This window comes from Lactuca serriola, chromosome 3, assembly GCF_051521515.1.
Source record: "Lactuca serriola cultivar US96UC23 chromosome 3, Lser_US96UC23_V15, whole genome shotgun sequence".
Classification (NCBI taxonomy): domain Eukaryota; kingdom Viridiplantae; phylum Streptophyta; class Magnoliopsida; order Asterales; family Asteraceae; genus Lactuca; species Lactuca serriola.
In genome coordinates this window covers 202,727,115-202,751,568 of record NC_136410.1, presented here as the reverse complement: position 1 = coordinate 202,751,568, position 24,454 = coordinate 202,727,115, and the positions used below count along the sequence as shown (strand labels likewise).

Genomic DNA, 24,454 nt, shown 5'->3' with positions numbered 1-24,454 from the left:
ATGGACTTAAGCAAGCTATTAGGACATACTATGATATGCTGATAACATACCTTCTTGAAAACAGTTATAAGCATGGAACCATTGACAATACAATGTTCATCAATAAATCAAGCCCTGAAATTAATCTTGCTCAAATATATGTAGATGATATCATATTCTGATCCACAAAGGAGTAACTAAGTAAAGAGTTTGGAGATATTATGTCTAGGAATTTCAAAATAAGTATGACAGGTGAGTTATAATTCTTTTTGAGTCTTCAAGTCAAACAACAATCAAAAGGAATTTTCATAAATCAAAGCAAGTACATCTCCAATATGCTAAAGAAGTTCTCTTTCGCTGATTGCAAACGTACTAAGATGCCAATGTTCCTTACACGGAAAATATTTGTTGATCATTCAGGGAAAGATGTGAATCCTTCTCTCTACAGGGGAATGATTGGTTCACTTCTTTACTTAACAACAAGTCCCCTTGATATCTTGTTCGTTAGCAGCATGTGTGCTCGCTTTGAAGCTAATCTAAAAGAATCACATATTCTCATTGTTAAATGATTTTTTTCGATATCTAAAGTATACTCCAAATCTTGGGCTATGGTATCCACATGATTCTGATTTCAATTTACTCGATTACACTGACTCTGATTATATAGTGTTTACTCTCGACAGGAAGAGCACATCAGGAGAATGTGAACTTCTGGGCAATAGACTTATCAGCTGGTCTAGTAAGAAACAATCATCATTGGCATGTTCAACCACTAAAGCATAATACATTGCCACTGGAGGATGTTGTGATCAAATCCTCTAGATTCAAAATCAATTTATGGATTATAGCTTTGAGTTTTCCAAGACTTCCATATAACATGACAATACCCACGTCATTCTCATCACATTCAAAAGGAATCCAGTTCAATACTCAAAAACCAAGCACATCGAGATTCGTCATCACTTCACATGGGATAATTTTCAAAAAGGGAAAAATTAAATCGATGTATGTTCCAACTACAAACCAACTCGCTCATATCTTCACCAAGCCGTTGGATGAACATAAAATCATATTTCCTATTGGTGAATTGTGAATGCTTTCTATTTTTATGGTTTTTCTTCCTTAAAGTTCTACTTCATTCAACTTTATGTAAAAAAGGGGGAAAAGATATTTGATTATGCAAACCCTTGTGGCTTTAGGCATCCTTCTCGAATTTGGGCATCAACCATGAAGACTAATTATGGTAAAAATTTTGGGGTTTGTCCCAACTGAATGGTGAATTTAACCGAAAGATTTATCATGTCCTCCTACTATATATTTGCTTGGTGAATATTTATTTCAATTTGTAATGTGACTGTAAAAATGTCTTGATGAATATTTACGCCAATTTGTAGTGTGATGAAATCTACTTATTTGCATCTTGCCTAGCTACTTGATGTATGCATTTTGTAGTTTTAACAACTTCTAGATCTTAAGCTACTTATGGGCATTTATCCCCCTATTTTCACAAATTACAATCGTTCATTCATGGAGAAGCACTAAATCGATTTATAAATAAGGAGTATATCAATTAATGTCATGCACTAGTTATTATGTCATGTCACAAATAATTAGACCAAGCCTTCCTTTACCTGCAAAAACTGACTACTAGTGGGTAATATTTGAACAAACCGTATAGTTTGTTGGTGTTTTTTATACAAAGATCGTACTTGGATGATCATTTTTGAACATACCAAACTTAGATGATGTTTTTTGAATGATTTTAAAACATAGTTATCTTCCCGAATCATTTTCTCTTAATTAATTTTTATCGGTAAATGTCGGTTACCATGAGATGGCATTTGTACAAAGTATATATAGTTCATTGGTGTTTTTTATACAAAGACTTTACTTGGATGAGGTTTTTTGAATATAACAAACTTGAATGATGTTTTTTAAACGATTTTGAAACATAGTTACCATACAGAGTCATTTTTTTTATATTCCAAATCTTTTGATACATTATAAAATCAAGCAAAACTTTTTATAAAAAAAAAAATAGATTTCAACCCAATTATAAAATCCTAAAAAAAAGCATATTAGTTTTGTAAAAACTCATTGCTATAAGAGGATGACATCATCCATTGTCGTTTTTAGTAATTCTTTTTAATCATAAAATTAAAAAAAAAAAAAAAAAAAAAAAAAAAAAAAAAAAAAAACGTGTCAATTAATTATCATACAAGTAATTTATCCATTACATTAAATTAAACGAAATCTAAATCATTTTATAATATGAAAATAAATTACCTTTTATAGAACTATACAATTATTTTTAAAATTAAAAAGAATTATAATCATCCAACTTGAACTAAAAAATCACAAGACAATCCAACCAATTTCATACATATCATCTACTAATCCACCGACTATGTTCCCTGTTTGTATTGGAATCTACGCATTTCAAATTTATAGATATAAAACCACAGCTAAAGTTACCAAAAAAATGGAAAAGTAAGGTTTTAAAATTCATCAGCACTCATCAGTCATCAACAGTGCGCGTGAAAATCGGGCCTAGGGTTCCTCATCTTCTTCTTGATCCTTCCTCAATTTTCATTTCATATCTTCATTTACGAGTATTTCGTAGTCTGCCGTCTGCATCCAGCTGTTTCTATACCATCCACAATTCAATATAGACGCGTTGAAGTAGAAGGTGCAATGAAAATACCTGATTTCACACTTAATTTCTGTCAATTATATAGCTTTTTGATTCACTTTGATTACTGTTATGTTTTATCTTCGTTTGATTTTGTGTAGGTTTGTCGAGACTATAAAAGAGGTGTGTGATCTTAGGGTTTTGCATAAGCTAAAGTTATATTTATTATAGTTTGTTGCAAAGCAAATGCCAGAGGAAGATCTTTTAGAAGTAAAGTTTCGATTGTTTGATGGATCTGACATTGGTCCATTTCGGTATTCTCCAGCTTCCACGATTTCCCTTCTGAAAGAGAGAATTGTCGCTGAATGGCCCAAAGGTTAGTGCAGTGCTATTTCCATGATTCCATCATATTCAACTATTTGATTAGTTATTCTTCTGTTACTTATATTGAAGATACAAACAGCTTTGGAGCCTTCTTTTTGGGTGAAAGTATTGATACAATTGATTTTATCCTGTCATCATATACCACTATTTGATTAATTGTTCTTCTGTATCTTCAATCATAAATTTCTACACACTAAAACAAGTGAACAAAGAAAGAATCAATGTTTAATAATAAGTTAATAGCTATCTTCATCAATCTGCACATGAAGGAGTGTTGAAAGCCTTCTTTTTTTTAAAACTCCTATTAGTATCAAGTGATCAAGTCATATCACTTGCTTACATCTATCCATATGTGAAGTTTTATTTAAATCAAATAGGGTTATCATTTACATTTATCACTTGTTTACAAAGTAGAAACATATGTTATGTTCTCTCAGATAAAAAAGGTGGGCCCAAATCAGCAAATGACATCAAATTGATAAATGCTGGTAAAATTTTGGAAAACAATAAGACTGTTGGCCAGTGTAGAACACCATTTGGAGATCTACCAATTACAATGCATGCTCTTGTACAAGTTTCTTTAACCAAGACAAAAACAGGTAATTTCCATGTCTTCTTTCTCACTATTTAATCTGTTATACTTTCTTTTATATTTATATAGTTTTCAAAAAACGATGATAATGTAGTTTCTTTATTTCACATCGTGTTAAATGATAGAAATAGCAATGTACTTTAAAAAATCTACCCAATTATAGCAATGTCATGCAAACACAAAGCAACATTCACTGCTATAATTGGGTAGATTTTTTTTTACCCTTTTTTCCTTTAGTGTTAAAGCATTTCTAATTTGCACAAATGCATATACATTTTATTCCCTTTCTTTTGTATCTTATAAAAGTTGTGCTCTTTTTTTTTTTCTATCACCCAAACAGAAAAGAAGATTGATGAGGCTCCAAAGATAAACACATGTACATGTTCCATTTTGTAATATTTCATAAGGAGTGTAAAGTGTTATACCACATTTGTTACATGTTAAATCTACTTATGTTGTGTATGTGTGCTTTATATATATAATTCATTGTTTTACAATGTATATTTTTTTAGACTCAACTTCAATGACTACATGTATGTCTAAAGTCATCTTATGTTAGACATCAACAATATCAAGATGCAACAATTGTGTATTATTATGTTAGATATGAAAAGGATTTTTCAAATCATGACGCCTTGATAAGAGTAAAAATTGAAAACACAATGTTGCAACTTGTAATCGAAAAATAAAATGGAAGTAGAATCATTACTTTGTTAGACTGTTAAATGCAAGAAAAAACATGGTTTATTATAAAATATCATACAATTTATTTCTTTCTATTACAACAAAAAATCAACCTAATTATATAATTATCATCCAAATACAAGTCACAATGCTATATCCGATACAATTTTACAAAGTCCAATATCCCAACAAGAAAAAACACAACGGTATAATACAAAAATTAACAAAAGTCAAAAGTCCTAACCACAAATTGCAAGATCTTTCTTGGAAGGTCTAAAACTCAAGGCATAGAGGCTATAAATGCAAAGATTTGCTTGTTTGGACTTAACAGAGAATTGATTGGAAGTGGTGATAAAGGCAGGAACATTGCATGCAGGAGATGTGCTTCTTATTAATGAAGCTCTGCATGTGTTAAGAACTTGAACTTCTTCTTTAGCACAATTGATTCCATCAACAGAAGGAATTTCCAATCTGTATACTCCGTGTTTGTTTGTAGTTCTGTTAACTGAGAATGATATTTGTTCTGTTGTTCTTGGAGAAGCTGCTTTGAACTTGCAATCTATTCTTACTTCTGCCCCTGTGGTGTTTTTTTGATGGGTTAACACGCAAATACAAAGCAATTTTCAGTGCTATAATTATAATTGAGAAATCAAAATAACCTCCTACGTGTTTATACATACTATCATCTTCCTACACAATTAAGATTGTTATACTTGTAACATTTAATAAAATTAATAAATTTTTATTACATTTGTCATCATCTAAAAGTGGTACGGAATGGGTAGGAAGAATAAATAGGAGGATATTTAATTTCTCATCTCCTATAAGTAGTGGTGATTGTCTATTAATCTTATATTTTTGACCGAATAAATTAATAGAAAATGTTGGTATGTAAAATTACTTGTGTAGTTTGTATATTTGAGACTAGGTGTAAGACTCATGTATTATATAAGTTAATTAGAAGAAATTAAATATAAATGTCTAAATATTTAAGAACTTTGGATTTATAAGAAAATAAGAAAAAAAAATGAATTATTAAGATTGATTTTTTTTGTCTTTTAAATTGAAATAAATAAACTAGTTTTAATATGAGAATTTTGAAATAAGAAGATAAGTCTGATAATGAAATTGATATTTATTTATTACTATATTTATTGTAATTATTATATTAAAATATTATGTGGAATTTATTAAAATAAAAAAACCCATAAAATGACATGTGAAAAAGAAAATTAATTCAAAATAATCACAAAATAACATTTGGCAAATTGAATGAGAGTTTGACATGTGGTAAAAAAAAACTTTCATTTATTAGAGTAGATTTAGACACGCAAAATAAGTAAAAAGACGTAGGCAGAAAGATGATGACCTATTTATTGAAATCAAATAAAAATTTATAGTATATAATGTTAACTAAAATGAGAAAATGGACCAAAAGTGTGATTTGCTAAGTTAAAACTAAAGGGACGATAAATGTAATTAATCAATTTCCTTATTTAAAAACTATATAATACTAACTAAAATGAGAAAAAGGACCAAAAGTGTGATTTCCTAAGTTAAAACTAGAGGGACAAGCTTTATAAAGCTCTAAGAGAAAGGGTTGGTTAAGAAATATTAAATAATATTATTTATAATTAATGTATTTTATATTTAATTATGGTAATAATACACATAACTAATGTTTAACACATTTAATTATGGTAATATTTTTTATAATTAATATTTCAATTAATGTTTTTTATATGTGTCCTTAGGGGCACATATTAGAAAATACATTTTTTAAATTAAAAACTGTAACTAATCCATTTTGTTTTAGAATTAGAAACTATAGGGACTAAAATGTATTTTCCTAAATTAAAACTAAAGGGGCTCAAACCTGTAATTAAGCCATTTCCCAACAATTAAAAGGTATATATAATTAGGTATAGGTCGAGTTTTTTGATGGGTTAAATGCAAGAAATAACAATGTAAGTCTTTGTTTATTATATCATCTTCAGTGTTGCAAAACTCGGCCTACTCGGCCGATTAATTGGAATCGGCCCTCCACCGAGGCGAGTAATATCAATTCGGCCAAAAAACTCGGATTTAGTCAAAATCGGTCAAACTCGGTCAAAAATCGGACAAACTCGGTCAAACTCGGGCCTACTCGGTCTTACTCGGTCAAACTCGGCCAACTCGGTCAAAATCGATCAAACTCGGTCATAGGGTCAAAATTGTCATAAAAAGAGAAAAAAATCAAGAATTTCAAGATTAATATGTATAATGCATTTAATGATTTATTATTTAAAACATGTGATTATTACTACATATATATCTTAAATTTTCAGTAATTATCCATGAAGTGAGACAATTATGTGTATTTCAGTTTTTATGTATTCACATGTATCTAATTTTGGTTATATATTTCAATCAAATTATGATTTTGACATATATAATTTTCCAAAAAATATTTCTACATGAATTACCGAATCCGACTCTCCAAGTACTCGCTACTCCCCAGTCAGCCGAAGTAGCAGCGAGTTCTACAACCTTGATCATCTTAATTTCATTTTTTTCTATTATCTTATTGTAATTGGAAAAATCTACAATACTATTTTAGCAATTTCATTTTCACTTCTTTAATTGAGTAAATTTTTCAAAAGCGCGATGTATTGCTAAGAAAAAGCTGAAATTACTATATGCTATAACTGCGTAATTTTAGTAAAGTACCATGTTTTAATAAGAAAAAAAGATGGAAATACATTGCCATTTCATAGAACGATTTTTTTCTAAATGGTGTGTGTGTTGATTCTATCAGGTTATATGTACATGATTCCAGAAGGGTTAAAAGCAAAATATAGCAAACTACATCAATTCATTTGTTTATTATAGCAACCTATTTTATCCCTTTCACATTGTAGTAATTAGAGCAATGTAATCCAAATACAAATAAGCGCAATAATTGCAATCTATCTTCAGAATTTCATAACAAACAAATAAGTGCAAATACGTTGAATATTTCGTGGATTTAGCAATATATTAATATTAAAACACAAGAAAATTCACAAAAGGGGATTAAAAATTAAAAAACCTGGCAAGAAGTAGCTGTGAGTGGAGAAGGAATTGTTAGAACATGCATCACAGTAGACAACACCAACGACAGTGATATTGGGAACAGGAACTTTGGAGTTTGAGATTGCGACTTCAATTAATGAAAAAACTACAACCAAAAAGAAAAAGAAAGTGTGTGATTCCATCGGAAAAAATGGTGGTGGACTGGTGGTTGTTATGGAGATGAAGAAGACATGGAGAGAGTTTTTAAGTGTTGAAAGGAGAAAACAAAAACATGTGAATGATTTTTGGATGGATGTGAGATTCGTCAGAATTCAGAAAGGTGGGTTGCTTGTTTACATTCACAAAAAAAGGCCCAGACAGACTACTTTCTGTCACTTATCAATTTTTTTATTAGTTTTGAAATCATGACAAACAGCTTCGACAGATGAGTAAACAAAATTAGTGAAACAGGTCTGATTGGTTGTGAATGTCACTATTAGCAGATCTTAAACTTAGAAAAAGGTATAAAGAAAAAAATGAAATGGTCAGATCCATTAAGATATTGAACTTGAGAGTGGTCTAAACTCTAGAAGACCTTTTAAGAAATCAAAAGAAATTTTAGACTTCAACGATCTAGCTTGATAGTACTAGTCACGATATGTTGTTTTGATAATAGCCATCATATTTTGATTTTCTTTTTTGCAGTATTTTCTTTTTGGTCAATGAAAATTTCTCTATTATTTAAACAAATTTCCACCGATACCAAATCATCCCTATGAGTTGGCCCAATTTGAACGTTCCGTTCCTATGTTTTGTTTATCATTCAGACCATCTTCAAGTTAGTTACTTAGTTATAAACTTGTATGTTTCGTCCGAAATATACCTAAAAAGAATATAATGCCCTTATATATTTTCTTTATTTTTTGGTCTCTCTCTCTCTCTCTCTCTCTCTCTCTCTCAAACCCTAAATCACTTAAATACAACTCTTTCAACCACTTAGTTTGACTCTTTTCTGTGCACCATAGTCGAACACCCGTTGTCGCCGATCTACACTCTACTGCCCCGACCACCGTCATCGATTTGCACACCTTCATTCTATACATGTGTCATTGATCAGTTCGATTTTGCTGCCATCAACGTCATCTATCACCATCTCTTACGGATTTTAGGCTGCCCAACAGCCACCACCTCGTTACACTTAACGCCGGATGACCATCACTTATCCTCTTGACTAGATATGTCTCTTATTCTCTCACTTGCCACACTATAGTCACTGATGTGTATATTTTAATATCGCTAGTTTTATATTTATAATGTTTTATCGAATATCAACTAGTTTTTAAAACACAAATAGCCAGTGTATCTAGTCGTGAAATAATATAGTCTAAGGTAAGAAATGGTGTCGAACTCTCGGGGAACGAGTATGATTTCGATTCAAATAATTAAACTAATAGTTAAACTAAAGACATAAATAGAGGGAGGGGTTGTTTAAATTATTAAACTTGTTTTAAACACTCAAATTAAGCAAACAAAAGCATAGAACTAGCTTTAAATCAATATATTTTAAGTGCTTCCACTAGAATACTATAACGTTCCAAAAATACTAAGTGGAAATTTTCTTTAAGTTAACAAAAACAACCATTCATTCATTCCAAAACCCAATCAACGTGTAAGAAAAATGTATCAAACGTCATCAGAGTACAAAACAAATCATAGAGTGCAGAATACTGGTGGATGCGATGCAATCACGTCGAGCTCTCCATTTGGAACCAGAAGTACCTGAAACATACACATGAAACCATAATACATCAAATACGAATGGGCCCATCCCAACATACATCGCTTCGGGTCCAACCCATATCATACATAACCAGGCCCAACCATAACATACATAATCGGGGCCAACCCATATAATTGGACCCAACCCCTTAACATACATAATCGGGCCCAACCCATATAAACATACAAACACATGCAAGAGTCACAAAGACTACTAGCATTCTACAAGCATAATCCAGTGGGTCGGTATTGGTGTCTTTGACCCACTAGTATTGTGAAGAGACTCACTTGAACTACTTGATAGAAGTTCAACAACTACCTCATCAACGGAACAACCAACCCAAGCTTTCTAAAACCAAACCGAAACTAGCCCTTAATCAAATACTCAATTCTACCCAAGTTTGACCAAAAGTCAAACTGGTCAAAAAGTCAACAGTCAACGGTCAAAAGTCAATGGTCAACCTAAGTTAACCTATGCCCCGCATACAAGATGCTCTACGACCAGTGTAGAGCATAAGGCCTCTAAATGAGGCAGAAAAGGGCTACGTGCTGCGTAGCTAAAACTACGCCCTATGTAGCATGATGTTGACCAACTTTTCCTATTAAGTGCTTAATACAAAAAGTTAACCATCCAACTCTCAGATGTGGTTCCTAATAGCCTCATAATGGATAAAGTTGCTAACTTTACGTCCATGCATGTCTAGATGAAGCTCTTAAGCTTCAAATAGACGTAACACTCGACTTAATGCATGCATGATTTCAAGATCCTCCTAAAGTTTGCACCTTTAAGCTCAAGGGTAGCAAAACAAACTCAAATCAGAAAGGATGAACCTTTACACCGTAACACTCGACTTAATGCATGCATGATTTCAAGATCCTCCTAAAGTTTGCACCTTTAAGCTCAAGGGTAGCAAAACAAACTCAAATCAGAAAGGATGAACCTTTACACCACCTATCTTGTCCATAAACTCAAAAAGGAGGCCAAAATCATAATAAAACCCAAATGAGAAGATCTAAGCTATTAATCACCAAGTTCTAGACTTTTTACCTCAAATGGGTGCCAAAAGTGTGATAGATTCTGGATCCCAAAACTTCCCTCCAAGCTAAACAACTTCAAGCTCTTCCAAACCTTCACCAAGCACTAAAAGCACACAAAAATCCACTCAAAACCACAAGATTCCCAACAAGAGGCTCACAACTCGATTTAGGGTTTCAGGAGGACAAGGAGGCTGATAAGGAGGTTGGTCAAGGAAGTTTAAGGCCTTTAAATAGGGTGCAAAACACTGAAAATTAGGTTTTCCTTCTAAGAGGCCAACTCGCCGAGTTGAGGCTCGTCAACTCGTCGAGTTGCCTCATTAAACTTCGTGGTCAAGATAACTTCTACTCGTCGAGTTGAGGCTCCTCAACTCGTCGAGTAGACCCACTAACAATGATTCTTCATCTTCAACTCGCTGAGTTGGCTCCTCCAACTCGTCGAGTTCAACTTGAATTTGGCATAATTCCACAATTAACCTTCTAGATTTCGGGTATTACACAGTCGCCGTCACCTACCACCATCTAGTCATTTTCATCCTGACCTCCAACCAAATGATAAAGAGAAGGAAAGTAGATCCACCACCATTGTTTGCCTGGCCCTCATCAGATTGTGCACAAAATCAAGAAGCGGACATGGTTTCTCGTGGGTTTCAGATTTGATGGGGTATTGATTTCAGCTTTCATAAGAATTTGCACAAAATTGAGAAGGGGGTAGGGGTTTTTCGGTTGATTTTTGTTGTTTATGGTTTTTCCAAAAAAATGAAGATTTCCGATTGTAGATCTTAGTTACATGCTTGTTTATGGTTTTGATTTCGGTTGGTTTTTTATGTGTGTTTGTTTTTTTTTTTTTTTTTTTTTTATTTTGGTTAGCTTGGTTTTGAGTCAGGTTGGTTTTTATATTTTGGGTTGGTTTTTTATTTTTATTTTTATTAAGGTTTGTTTTTAATTTCGTTAGGTTTTGTTGTGGTTTTTGAAGGTGGTTCTCAGAGGTGGTTGTTAGAGGTGGTAAGTGGTGGTTCCTCCAAGGTTGAACTAGATATGCATGTCACAACATCATTTACATGATGGGAAGGAAAGAGATGGGTAATATGTTGGGTCCTATAATAATAAACAATCATTATCATTATATACTTATAAAAGAAACATTTTTTCTTTCACCACATTCATTTGAAACTCCTATGTATTTTTCCTTTCACCACATTCATTTGAAACTCCCATGACTTTTCAATTTCTTTCTAATAATAATTATAATTTGGTTAATTAGGTTAAACAAATATCAAACCTAAAGTGTAATCATATATAAACTAAATTTCAATATTAAAATAATATCTTTACTAATCCTTATAAAGTTATGATTTTTAACTTTTAACATATTATACTTAATTTATTAGTTTTAATATATTGTTGTTTGTAAACCATTATCATTTTAAAGATACAATTTTGTAACAATTTGTATGAAATACTTAAATTATTAATTTAAGTATAGCATTACATGGTCAATTTAAATATAAAATTTTGTTTAACTTAAACAATTCAAAGAATATTTTGTAAATAGTTAAAAGTGATAAATTGTAATGTCTTTCTAATAATGATTATAAGTTGATTAATAAGTTTAAATAAATATCAATTCTAGAATGTAATCATAAATAAACTAAATTTTAAATTTTAAAATAATATCTTTACTTCTACATATAAAGTTATGTCTTTAATTTTTAACATCTTATACTTAATTTATTAGATTAATATATTGTTATATGTAAACCATTATCAGTTTAAAGCTACAACTTTTGAACAGTTTAGACAAAATACTTAAATTGTTAACTTAAATATAACGTTATAATGTCAACTTAAATATAAATTTATGTTCCACTTAAAAAACCAAAGAAAATTTTGTAAATAGGTAAAAGTGATAAATTGTAGTGATAAATGAAAAAACTAAATTGTAATTTCAGTTAAACTAAAATACCTCCTAAAGATATTTTATAATAGTTAAAAGTTTCAAATAAGTAACTTAACTAACTTACAATAACAATGGTTAAAAATAACTCTATATTAATGATTATATTATTACCTTTAAAATCAAAAAAACAATGTTTGATGTTTTAAATAAGTGTAATGATAGAAATTAAAACATTAAGCAAATAAATTTTAAAAAAATTAATTAACAACAACAACAACTATAAATAATATCAAACCATATATTATATTTAATTTTATTAATATGTAACTCGCGGGTAGAAATCATTTAATCGATTGAAATTATCCACTTATAATAGATGTATATATTATCATATAATTCAAAATGATTATATTGTTACCTTTAAAATAAAAAAACAATGTTTGATGTTTTAAATAATTATAATAATAGAAATTAAAACATTAAGCAAATAAATTTAAAAAAATTAATTAAAAACAACAACAACTATAAATAATATTAAACCATATATTATATTTAATTTTATTAATATGTAACTCGTGGGTAGAAATCATTCAATCGATTGAAATTATCCAGTTATAATAGATGTATATATTATCATATAATTCAAAATAATCAATATATTATATCAATTTAGAATACGAATTACTGTATCAAATTTAACAACAACGTTATTATTATATATATTTTTAAAAAAATACATATATTTGTTAAGACTTCAACTATATAGGTGTTTCTGCGCAACGCGCGGGTATTCGCCTAGTGAAAGATATAAATTGTTGAGAGAAGAACTTTAATGAAAAGATTATGTTGTAGAATAAGTTAATCTCATGGATCTTTAAGTAGCTCAACAATAAATTAAGATGTGAAATTTAAGAACAAGTTATACATAGATATAAGAACAACATAAACTAAATAAACATAAGACAAGTAAAGTGATACTCTGTTGAATGTTAACGAAGCTTGCTTGAAAACTTGAAGTTAATAAATGATGAACAACAAAAACATAAATGTATAAAAGATTTGTATTCAGATAAGTTTCGATTGCAATAAAGATTCAGACACATTTGAAACTAAACGGCTCAAACTAGATAAAACTCTTTAAACTTACTTGGTATAATATGTACTTAAAATACAATCTAATTTTTTTTTGAAATGGCTTCTTATTTATTTATATGGTATGTGTATAACTTGTTAAATTGGCAAATTAAAATCACCGTAAGGAACTAAAATTTTATTTTAAAATAAATTACACAAATCATCCTTGTGGGTTGTCCCACATTTCATGCTTATGTTTTGTTTATCATTCGAACCATCCAAAGTTAGTTACTTAGTTATAAACTAATTGTAAGACCTATGTATTACACGGGTTAATTTAAAAAATAAAATAAATATAAAGGTCAAAATATTTTAGAATTTTTAATTTATAAGCAAATAAGAAAAATAATAAATTATTACAATAGAATTATTTTAAATTGAAACAAATAATTTAATTAAATAAAAGAATCTAATAAACTTTAATTTTAAGAGTTTTGAAATTAAAAGGTAAGTTCATTAATGAAACTGATATCCATTTATTACTACATATATTGCAATTATTATATTAAAATATTATGTGAGATTTAAAAAATAAAAAAAAACGCATAAAATGACATGTGGAATAAAAGTTAATTCAAAATAACCACAAAATGACATTTGACAAATTGAATAAAAATGTAACAAGTGGTAAAAAATATTCATTTATTAGAGAGGACTTACATGTTTTGTCCGTATCTGCATGTTTCGTTCGTAACAGACCTAAAAAAACTATAATGCCCTTATATATTTCCTAAAAAAAGTTTTTTTTTGTTATTTGTTTATCATTTATAATAAAAAAAAAAATAGACACCACCTCTCTCTCTCTCTCTTGTTTAATCCTTAAATCACTTCCCTCCCTCTCTTATAGGTGTTTAAACCCTAAATAACTTAAATACAACTCTCAACCACTTAACTTGATTGTTGTCGTGCACCATAATCGAACACCCGTCGTCGCCGATCTACACTCTAACGCCACCTACCACCATCACCGATCTACACACCTCCATTATATATCTCTATTGTTGATCTGTTCGATTTCGCTACCGTCACTGTTGTCTACCATCATCTCTTACAGATTTAATGTGGCATGACGACCACCACCTCGTCTTGCTTAACCCCGATGACCACCACTCACCCTCTTGACTAGATATGTCTCTTATTTTCTCAATTGTTGCACTATAGTCACCTATACTATATCTTCTCCCAGCCAACATCACCCACCATAATCTCTTATTTTCTCAACCTATGTCACCTACCATCATCTATTTCCTCTTATCCCGACCTACAAACAAATGAGAAATTTCTGTAAAGAGAAGGAAAGTAGAGCCACTACAATCGCTTGCCTCATACTGTACATAAATCGAGAAGCAGATAGGGTTTTTTCTAGGTTTAAGAATTGATGGGATATTGATTTCAACTTTCATAAGAATGTACACAAAATGAGAAGCAGGTGAGGGGTTTTCAGTTGATTTTTGTTGTTAATGGGGTTTTCAAAAAATGCAGGTTGCTGATGGTAGATTTTAATTACATGCTTGTTTTTTATTTTGGTTATGGTTGGTTTTTGATGTGTGTTTGTTTTATTTTGGTTAGCTTTTTTTTTTATGGTTTGTTTTGCTATTTTGATTTGGTTTGTTTTTTATTTTAATTTTATTAAGGTTTGTTTTAAATTTCATTAGGTTTTGTTATGGTTTTCGAAGGTGGTCAGTGGTGGTTCCTGGAGGTTGAACTAGATCGGGGTGTCACAACATCATTTACATGGCGGGGAGGAAAAGAGGTGGGTAAGATGTTGGGTCTTATAATAATAAACAATAAAAGATATAAGTAAATAATAAGAACAGAAAAGTTAAAAATAATATATATATATATATATATATATATATATATATATATATATATATATATATATCAAGGGCAATATACTGATTTTATATCCGGATGAAATGTGTAAGTTTAAAAATAACAAGGGACAATACGTGTGAAAACGAAATATAGGGACAAAAAGCACAAATTGGGCCAAACCAGGTGTATGTTATGAAACATATATGATTTGTCATGTACTTTTAGACAAAATTATAAAAATGGTCACTATGGTTTGTCAATTTCTTTGGGTAGGTCCAAAAAACGTTTATTAGCAAAAAGGTGCCTGTTTAGTTGTTTTGTTGTGGTTTTGATCCCTACCACGTTAAGTTTAACAACATGGTTGTTAACTTTTGGCAAATGACAGATTTACCCCCTTTCTGCAGTTTTATCCTTTTACCAAACTACAAAGACCGATTATGCAATTTTTCTTTTTCATTTTATTGGATTATTGTATATTAATTCTTTTAATTATTTTTTTAAAACGTTTTTCTTATTGTATTATTTTTATTGGATTATTATATATTAATAAATACTATTTTTAATATATTATATTTATATATTAATAAATATTATTTTATTTGATTATTAATTTTTATTGAATTTCTTCTTTATTGTATTGATTGTTTTTATTAGATTTTTATATATTAATAAATATTATTTGTAACATATAATATTTATCTATTAGTAAGTGTTACTTTATTTGATTATTAATTTCATTTAATTAATTTTTTTATTATTTTTTACTGCATTATTTCTTTTTATTGGATTATTAATTTAAAGTTAGAGTAAATTACTGAAATCGTCCCTGTGGTTTGGTCAAAATTGCACGTTTGGTCCCTAACTTTTTTTTTGCACTCGGATCGTCCCTGTGGTTTGATTTTGTTGCGTTTTCGTCCATGTGGTTTGATTTTGTTGCATTTTCCGTCCCTTACATACATAAAGTTAGGCACCAAACATGCATTTTTTTACCAAACCATAGGGACGAAAAACGCAACAAAATCAAACCACAGGGACGATCTGAGTGCAAAAAAAGAAGTTAGGGACCAAACGTACAATTTTGACAAAACCACAGGGACGATTTCAGTAATTTACTCTTAAATTTATTATTTTTATTTATAGCAAATAATATTTTTTTGATTGTTTTTATTTTCTTTTAATTTCTTTCATAATTGTTTTAAATAAAAATACCAAAAAGTCTCACCAACCTCATATTTCCTAATTTATTTTAAATATTTAGAAGATAACATATTTTGGACAACACCATCACCATCACTCAGTCACAACAAACCACTATCGGGCCGTCTACAATAGATAAACATTACTATGTATATAATTTCATTAATTATTCACGAATTGAGATCATCATGTGTATTTTAGTTTTTGTGTATCCACATGTATTAAAATTTATTATATATTTCAATAAAATTATTATTTTAACTTATGATTTTAACATATATAATTTTCCTAAAAAATATTTCTACATGAATTACCAAATCCAAGTATTTGTTACTCGGCGGTCGGTCAAACGCATACCGAATAACGAGTTCTACAACGTTGTCACCACATGTAGTGGCTATAGTGGCTTGAAAACCCCCGATCTAACATTGTAGTCATTGATGGCGGTATCTGCAATGAATGGTCGGCTGGAGGATGTATGCTTTCTGGGGTTTATTACACATTGTGTGGGTACTTGGTGTAGTTTTCGTCGAGAATGACCGACTGTAGTCGATTATCGTTGATTTCCAGTGAGATGATACGACGACCCAAGTTGGTAAAAAGCAACGAATGGAGGAGCTGACCAGGAGTGTTTTAATTAATTCTTTTTTTTTTTTAAAAAAAATTTTCTTTATTGTATTAATTCTTTTTCATTGGATTATTATATATTAATAAATAATAATTTTATTATAGTATATCTATATCTTAATAAATATTATTATATTATATTATATTATATCCATCGGAATCCTCTATATCTGCCACTAAGCTGACCATATTCTGCTCTAACCAACAGGAGGTCCGATCCAAACACTCTTGGTTAGCTCCTCCATTCGTTGCTTTTTACCACCTTGCGTCGTCGTATCACCTCGCTGGAAATCGTCGATCATCGACTACAGTCAGCCATTCTCGATGAAAACTACACCAGTCTACTATTCACACAATATGCAACAAACCCCTAAAAACATACAACCTCTAGCCGACCATTCATTACAGACACCGTCGTCGATGACGACAATGTTAGATCGAGGGCTTTCAAACCACCATAGCCATTACAGGTGGTGGCAAGGTTGTAGAACTCATTATTCGGTACTCGTTCGGCCGATCGTTGAGTAGCGAATACTTGGATTTGGTAATTCTTGTAGAAATATTTTTAGGGAAACTATATATGTCAAAATCATAAGTTAAAATGATAAGTATATTGAAATATATAACAAATTTAGATACATGTGAATACACAAAAACTAAAATACACACGATGATCTCACTTCATGGATAATTACTGAAATTATATACATATAATATTTATCTATTGGAGATGGCCCGATAGTGGTTTGTTGTGACCGAGTGATGGTGGTGGTGTTGTCCAAAATATGTTATCTTCTAAATATTTAATATAAATTAGGAAAGGTGGGGTGGGTGAGATTTTTTGGTATTTTTATTTAAAATAATAAAGAAAGAAATTAAAAGAAAATTAAAAAAATTAAAAAAATATTAGTTATTATAAATAAAAATAATAAATTTAAATTAATAATCCAATAAAAAGAATTAACACAATAAATTTTTTTAAAACATTAATTAAATGAAATTAATAATCCAATAAATTAACACTTACTAATAAATAAATACTATATGTTATAAATAATATTTATTAATATATAATAATCCAATAAAAAATAATTAATGCAACAAAGAAGAAATTAAAAAAATTAATAATCAAATAAACTAATATTTATTAATATATAAATATAATATATTAAAAATAATATTTATTAATATATAATAATCCAATAAAAAATAATAATACAAGCACGCAAGCACGCAAATTACTCCAAACAATAGGGACCATTCGTGTAATTTACTCAAAGATAAAACTATAGAAATGATCTCAGGGGTAAATCCGTCTTTTATCAAAAGTTAACAACCATGCTGTTAAACTTAACGATGTAGGGACCAAAACCACAACAAAACCACAAAATATGAACTTTTTTGCTAAGAAACTTTTATTACACCTTATTCAAAAAAATTGACAAATCAAAAAGAATCATTTTTGCAATTTTGTCTCACTTTTAATATCCACTAAATAAAATTTTAATTTATAAATTGCCATTTACAAAGTGATGTCACTTTTAATACCGACTAAATAAAATTTTAATTTATAAATAATAAGTCATGTTTTAACATCCGCTAAAGATTATTTTATTTTATAAATCATATATGTTGCCATTTATTTAAATAAGAAGTTATCTCAGTTTTAACACATACTAAAACAAAAATAGAAGATAATCAAAGTTGTTGCAGTCGAAACTTCTTTAAAAAATAGATGGCTTTAATTGAACGAAATAAAATAACGGTTACATTACAAAAAAAAAGGATTTTCTAATATGTGCCATAAGGCACATATAATAAACATTAATTATAAAAAATATTACCATAATTATAAAAATGATTAAAATATAATGGCTTTTATTTATATATATAATAATATTATGAATGATGCAATCTTTTTGGATTTATCATATATGAGACGCTATTTAGTTTTAGATTATATCAAAACTCTAAAGTATGCTTTGAATTTCACTAAACATTGCAGACAAAGTCAAAAAAGAAATCCGTGAAACATGTCTTAAAATCGAAAAACATATTCAACATTTTAAGAACATATTTTGTTTTCATCGAAATCTAACATAATGTTAAGGGTGTGTTTGGTTGTGGAAAATTTTTCAATTTTCTAGGAAAAATTTCCAAAAAAAACGGAAATTTTGAAAACGTGTTTGGTTCGTTCAGTTTTCCAAAGTTTTCTAAGAAAATGAAAATTTTCAGTTTTCCAAACTATATGTAAATTAGAAAAGTGATTTTTATAGTTTTCCAAATTTCTAAGATGGAAAATGAAAACTCCACTCGTTCCAACCAAACGCGTTTTCATTGAAAATTGCAAAAGAAAACTTAACCCTATTTTCTGAAGACATTTTAATAGAAACTAAAAACAATTTTCCACAACCAAACGCACCTTAATTTTCTTTTACATTTTTTACCAATAACCAAGTGGATTCCGATACAAGAGCATAAAAATAAAAATGTGCTATATAACTAAAAAGGCAATAATGATAAACATTTTGGATTTAAGAAAAAAGAGAGAATTTCTTTAGAAGAATTTTGTTCAAATAAAAGTAAATTCCAAAATCCGAAAATAACCTATTTCGAACTTATAGGGCATGTTTAGTGAAATTAACCGATAGCAGATAACATGTAGCATGTAGCGGGTAACATTTTATTAAACACTACGTGAAGTAGCATTTAAATTTGAAACATTTTGTTTAAACTAAACTCTAAAAGCTTGTAGTGCCAAATGAGATTTTCTGCTAAAAAAAATGTTTTGTCAAACGCTAGAAGCTAGAAGCTCTCAAACACTCTATATACCGAACGTGCTCATATCATTCCAATAAATGCAAAAACATTGGAATCGTCACAATAATTTTAAAAAACGATTGCTCCTAATTGAAAATGTAGGGCTTGATGAGTGAAAACCCTGTTTTATTAAGTTATTTATTTATTTATTATTATTAATTTTTTTTTACTTGAAATAAAAAATAATGCTCTAGCTGATCAAACCCTTAAATAAATGGAGAAACAGCTTTTAGCATCTTATTTACAGCGTCTATTCCTTGATTGATTTAAAGGAAATGAACAGTCATTTCTGTCTCACTGCCTCCGTATCTTTTGAGCTTTTTTGCATTTCGTGTCCATTTTAAGTGGACATGCTTGCAAGAAAAGTGAGTGCATAGATTGACATTTGATGCTTTCACTTTCTTCTTTGTATGGAGTAATAATATCTATTTAGTTTATTCTTTTGGGAAAAGCTTTTGAAGACTACATAATTTTGTTGGATACATTCAAATCAATCACTTGAATCAATTCTAAAATTGGCTCTTGTTTTGATGAAGATGAAAGCCATGAAAAAAGCTCACAACGAAGCTCATGCAACAATGGAGGCGACTTCTCAACAACCCTCTTCACATGTCCAATAGCAATACTAAACTCTCCAGCATCCACAAGACGTTTTAGCAAGATCATGTTGTACTCCAAATCTTCTATAGCACATGTATAATCATCCACCAACTTTGAAGCAACAATAAATTCACCTGCAAACAAATAAAATAAACCGACTAAATCACCATTTTGCCCTTGCATTCCAAAAAAGAAAAACAAATTTCAGAGTATTCAACAAGTTTATGGTGAGAGAAGTTGAGAGTAGAAAAGATGATAGACAAACACCTAAAGGGTTAGTGTCTTAATACATTAAGCCATGCTTTTTGGTTTAACCAATCAAGTCAAAAAGGAGTAAAATGTCATAAAAACACTTAAGAAATATTCGGTTTTACCCTTTGGCGTCTTTTGGGTTCACTAAAGCCGGAAGTTTGCATAAGACTTTTCATTTTTGCCCTTTCAGCAGGTTACCCGTTTACTAACAAGTTGCCTACTCACGTGGCTTAAAAACTTAAGGGTAAAACCGAGTATTTTTTGAAAACTTAAAGGCTTTTATGACATTAGCCAAAAAAACATATAAAAACATTTTTTACGTATTGTATATATATATATATATATATATATATATATATATATGGAAATTTTCATGAAATAACCTTATGTTAAAGGGTGCTTTCACCTTATAACCATAAAAATTCGAAATTTGTAAAATGACCACAAAATCCGCAGATGGTATTCTGCGGATTCGTTTAACCTTCTGAGGATCTTAGCACACCTCTGCAGAAATGAGGTGACAACAATAAGACAATTTTTCAGGGTTTTTAAGGTTCCGCAGAGGCGTCTCTGAGGAACCAACATAGGATACGCAGAGACGGCTACCAATTCCTCATAAACGACTACAACTACCAATCCTCAGAGCAATTAAGTGATCCGCAGAGCCAACACAGGATCCACAGAGACGCCTCTGTGGAACCTTAAAAACCCCGAAATTTTTTGTAATTTACTGTTGCCACCTCATTTCCACAGAGGTGTGTTAAGATCCTCAGAAGGTTAAACGGATCCGCAGAGCACCCTGCGGATCTTGTGGTCATTTTACAAATTTCGAATTTTTATGGTTAAAAGGTGAAAACACCCCTTAACATATGGTTATTTCATGAAATTTCTCTCTCTCTCTCTCTCTCTCTCTCTCTCTCTCTATATATATATATATATATATATATATATATATATATATATATATATATATATATATATATATATATAAACGTGTTTTTTATATGTATAAAAACGTTTTTATATATTTTTGGGCTAATGTCATAAAAACCTTAAGTTTTCAAAAAATATTCGGTTTTACCCTTAAGTTTTCAAGCCATATGTGTAGGCGACTTGTTAGTAACCCGGGTAACATTCTAAAAGGGTAAAAATTTAAAAAAAACTTACGCAAACTTTCGGCTTTAGTGAATCCAACAGACACCAAAGGGTAAAACCGAATATTTCTTGAAAACTTAAGGGCTTTTATGACATTAGCACAAACTCAAACCATTGAAACTTCAGTAAGTACCTTCTCTACAAAGATAAAGGACAAACTTTCCTAATATACCCTTCGCAATCTCTGCATCATGTTCGAAAGACTTGTTAAACACTTTGAGAGCTGTCTCAACTTCATTTTTTTGACAAAGCCCTTTAATCAGAACAACATACGTTGTTTCATCGGGCAGCACTCCTCTCTCCAACATCTGCCCGAAAACCCTATGACCCTCTTTCACCTGCCCGATTTCAGACAACTTCTGGATAAAAATATTGTAACTTTTCAAATTGGGTTCACATCCATTTGCAAACATTTCATCCCACAATCGTTTAGCAGGGCGAATCATATCTTCCTTACAACAACCTTCCATAACATGATTATAACATGAAATATCTGGACCTAACCCTTTTCTCTTCATCTCTTGAAGAATCTCATATGCTTCTTTCACTTTTCCCGCTTTACAAAAGTACAAAATCATCACATTATATCTTTCAATATCTACAAAATACTCATTGTCCGATAGAATCTTGAAAATTTCCACTAATTCGTTATGGTTTCCATGTTTACATAAGTTTCTACACAAATTGTTGAGTGTAAGAAGAGTGGGGAATCTTTCATTTGAAACTAAGGATTTGAAGAACATCAATGCAGCTTGAGGATTGTTGGTTGATACTGATCCTATTAATGTGTTGAGAACATCATCTTCAATTGGGAAATTTCCGTTTATAATTATTTCACCTAAATCTTTGGCTTCAGAAATTAGTCTTTCGGAAATTAATTGAAATATGAAGTTTTTGTAATCGCTTGTTCTTGGTGCAACCCCAAGCTTTCTCTTCATCTTCAAGACTTTCTCCACTTCGACTACATTCCCTGTTTCTCTAAGGGCTTCTGCAACGATTCTGTATGCCATGAAATCAGGTTTGCAGTCTCTTTTTCTTAATATATCGAGCATATACATAGCTTCATGCACCCTACTCTCTAAACACAACCCGTGAAGAATCAAAAGTGCAAGAATCGAACCGTTTACATTTGAATTTTGGTTTTGGATGTTATCCAGGAAGCTCAGAGTTTTATCTAGTTCAGCCGTTTTGGTAAATCTCCATAGAAAAACACCAATCCCAAGTGTAGAGAAATGAATATCTCTTGTGATCATTTCATCGAACACTTGGTGGGCATAACTCAAATTCCCAGTACTAGAAAGAGCCGCAAGTAGCGAATTACAGGTATCAGGACCAATATCAGAAATCAAGAATCTAACATCATTGAATACCGAAAACGCGTTGAGAGGTTTTTTTGCGGCGATATGTGATGTGATAATAGAGCGGTAGACGGAAGAATTGAGTTGAATTTTGAGAGTTTTGATTTGCTTCATGAGCGTATCAACAGCGGTGGATTGGCGGGAGATGGAGAGGGATTTGAGGATGGATTGATAGGAAATGGAAGTGTGGGTGAATCCTGGTTGCTGAGAAGCCCAGTTGAAGAAGCCGAGTGCGAGTGAATGGTGGTGGATGAGGAAAGGGTCGATGACTCGGGAAACGAGTGTTGGGTTGAGGGAGTGTCGGCAACCGATTCCATGGAGGGTTTGTTCGAGTACCGGAGTCCATGTCCGTGGTGCTGCAGATTGATCGGCGGCGGTGATCAGTGCTCTGCTTATCCGGTTCGCTAATTCGCTTGTTGAATGTTTCATATGCATGTGCATAACAGAGCAATGATGCAATTAGCCGTTTTGAACTACTGCTTCCTATGCTAAAAAAATAACGAACCTACAGTTTTGCAATTCATGTCTTTTATGTCTTTGAGTAGCATCTACTAAGGCCAAAGGGTATGGTTAGGGTGTTACATCATCCGCTACATGTTTACTAGTAATGGGTGGTGAATAAGAGAAAAAAAAAGAGAGAGAAAACGAAGAGAGAAAGAGAAACGGGAGGAATGATAAGGGAGAAAAAATTCAATCAATAAAATTGTTCGTCATCATCCGTGAATGGTATCAATCCGCGTCACATTCATGAGGAGGGGAGGGGGTGTTCACGTGTAGAAATCCCCCTTCACGTCACAATTTACGCGTAAAAAACCATGCCATACCTCTGGGCTAACAAATAAAAATTATTTTGTTTGATCAATGTCATTTTTTGAAACATTAATTTTTTTTTTCACTTTACCATTTTCCTAATCTTTTATTCTCATTTAATTGCAACATCAATATATCCATTAATGACAATGCGACAACTATAAATTGGTTTATTTCTTTTTTATTTTGCTAAATGTAAGGACTTATTTACAAAGTTTACATTGTATAATTACAATGATTGGTATGAACTTTCTTTTATTGAATTAATGTAATACATTGGTCTCATGTCTAATTTGAAACTAAAGTGGATGTTTTTTTAGGAATATTATCTATGTTATTGTTGTCAAATAAATTATTAATTTTGATCTTAGGCTATATGGAATGTGCTAGAATGTGATATATACTCGACACATAACATGCCATTAGCTTGGCATAACGAGTTTGGTGTCAATTCGGCAGTGTGCTACTCATGAGAGACATTGCATTGAGGGTTTTTTTACCACTTTAAGAAAAATACCGCATGTTTCAAAAAGGGAAAATGACACATTAACCTAATAGTGTTTTTGGAATTTGTTGAATCAGTCCATAAAGTTTGCGCTTTATGGGAGCATAAAGTTAACTTTGTTGGATCAAAAAGTCATTTTGAACATTTTGAAGTGGTAAAT

At 30.6% G+C, this 24,454-nt stretch overlaps 3 protein-coding genes across 4 annotated transcripts; 1 reads left to right on the top strand and 2 right to left on the bottom strand.

Annotated features, from left to right (window-relative positions):
- The first annotated feature begins 2,397 nt into the window (after nucleotides 1–2,397).
- Nucleotides 2,398–4,088, top strand: LOC145093520 (membrane-anchored ubiquitin-fold protein 4-like). Its single transcript, XM_079031663.1, has 4 exons — nucleotides 2,398–2,668; nucleotides 2,773–2,987; nucleotides 3,433–3,594; nucleotides 3,928–4,088. The coding sequence occupies exons 2-4, from the start codon at nucleotides 2,858–2,860 to the stop codon at nucleotides 3,981–3,983; spliced, it is 348 nt and encodes a 115-aa protein (XP_078887789.1). The 5' UTR covers nucleotides 2,398–2,668; nucleotides 2,773–2,857; the 3' UTR covers nucleotides 3,984–4,088.
- A 225-nt stretch (nucleotides 4,089–4,313) lies between these two features.
- Nucleotides 4,314–7,675, bottom strand: LOC145093518 (pollen-specific protein-like At4g18596). The gene is made up of 2 exons (XM_079031662.1): nucleotides 7,342–7,675; nucleotides 4,314–4,848 (listed from the first exon to the last, which is right to left on the bottom strand). Exons 1-2 carry the CDS (start codon nucleotides 7,505–7,507, stop codon nucleotides 4,511–4,513), a joined length of 504 nt encoding a protein of 167 aa, XP_078887788.1. The 5' UTR covers nucleotides 7,508–7,675; the 3' UTR covers nucleotides 4,314–4,510.
- A 12,317-nt stretch (nucleotides 7,676–19,992) lies between these two features.
- Nucleotides 19,993–23,659, bottom strand: LOC145093517 (Tetratricopeptide repeat (TPR)-like superfamily protein). Of its 2 annotated transcripts, none has more exons than XM_079031661.1 (2): nucleotides 21,755–23,658; nucleotides 19,993–20,348 (listed from the first exon to the last, which is right to left on the bottom strand). In XM_079031661.1, exons 1-2 carry the CDS (start codon nucleotides 23,418–23,420, stop codon nucleotides 20,077–20,079), a joined length of 1,938 nt encoding a protein of 645 aa, XP_078887787.1. In that variant the 5' UTR covers nucleotides 23,421–23,658; the 3' UTR covers nucleotides 19,993–20,076. The 2 variants fall into 2 exon arrangements, 1 of the variants encoding a protein (XP_078887787.1); XR_013702900.1 differs by having other exon boundaries at nucleotides 20,213–20,348; nucleotides 21,634–23,659.
- Nucleotides 23,660–24,454: the final 795 nt, after the last annotated feature.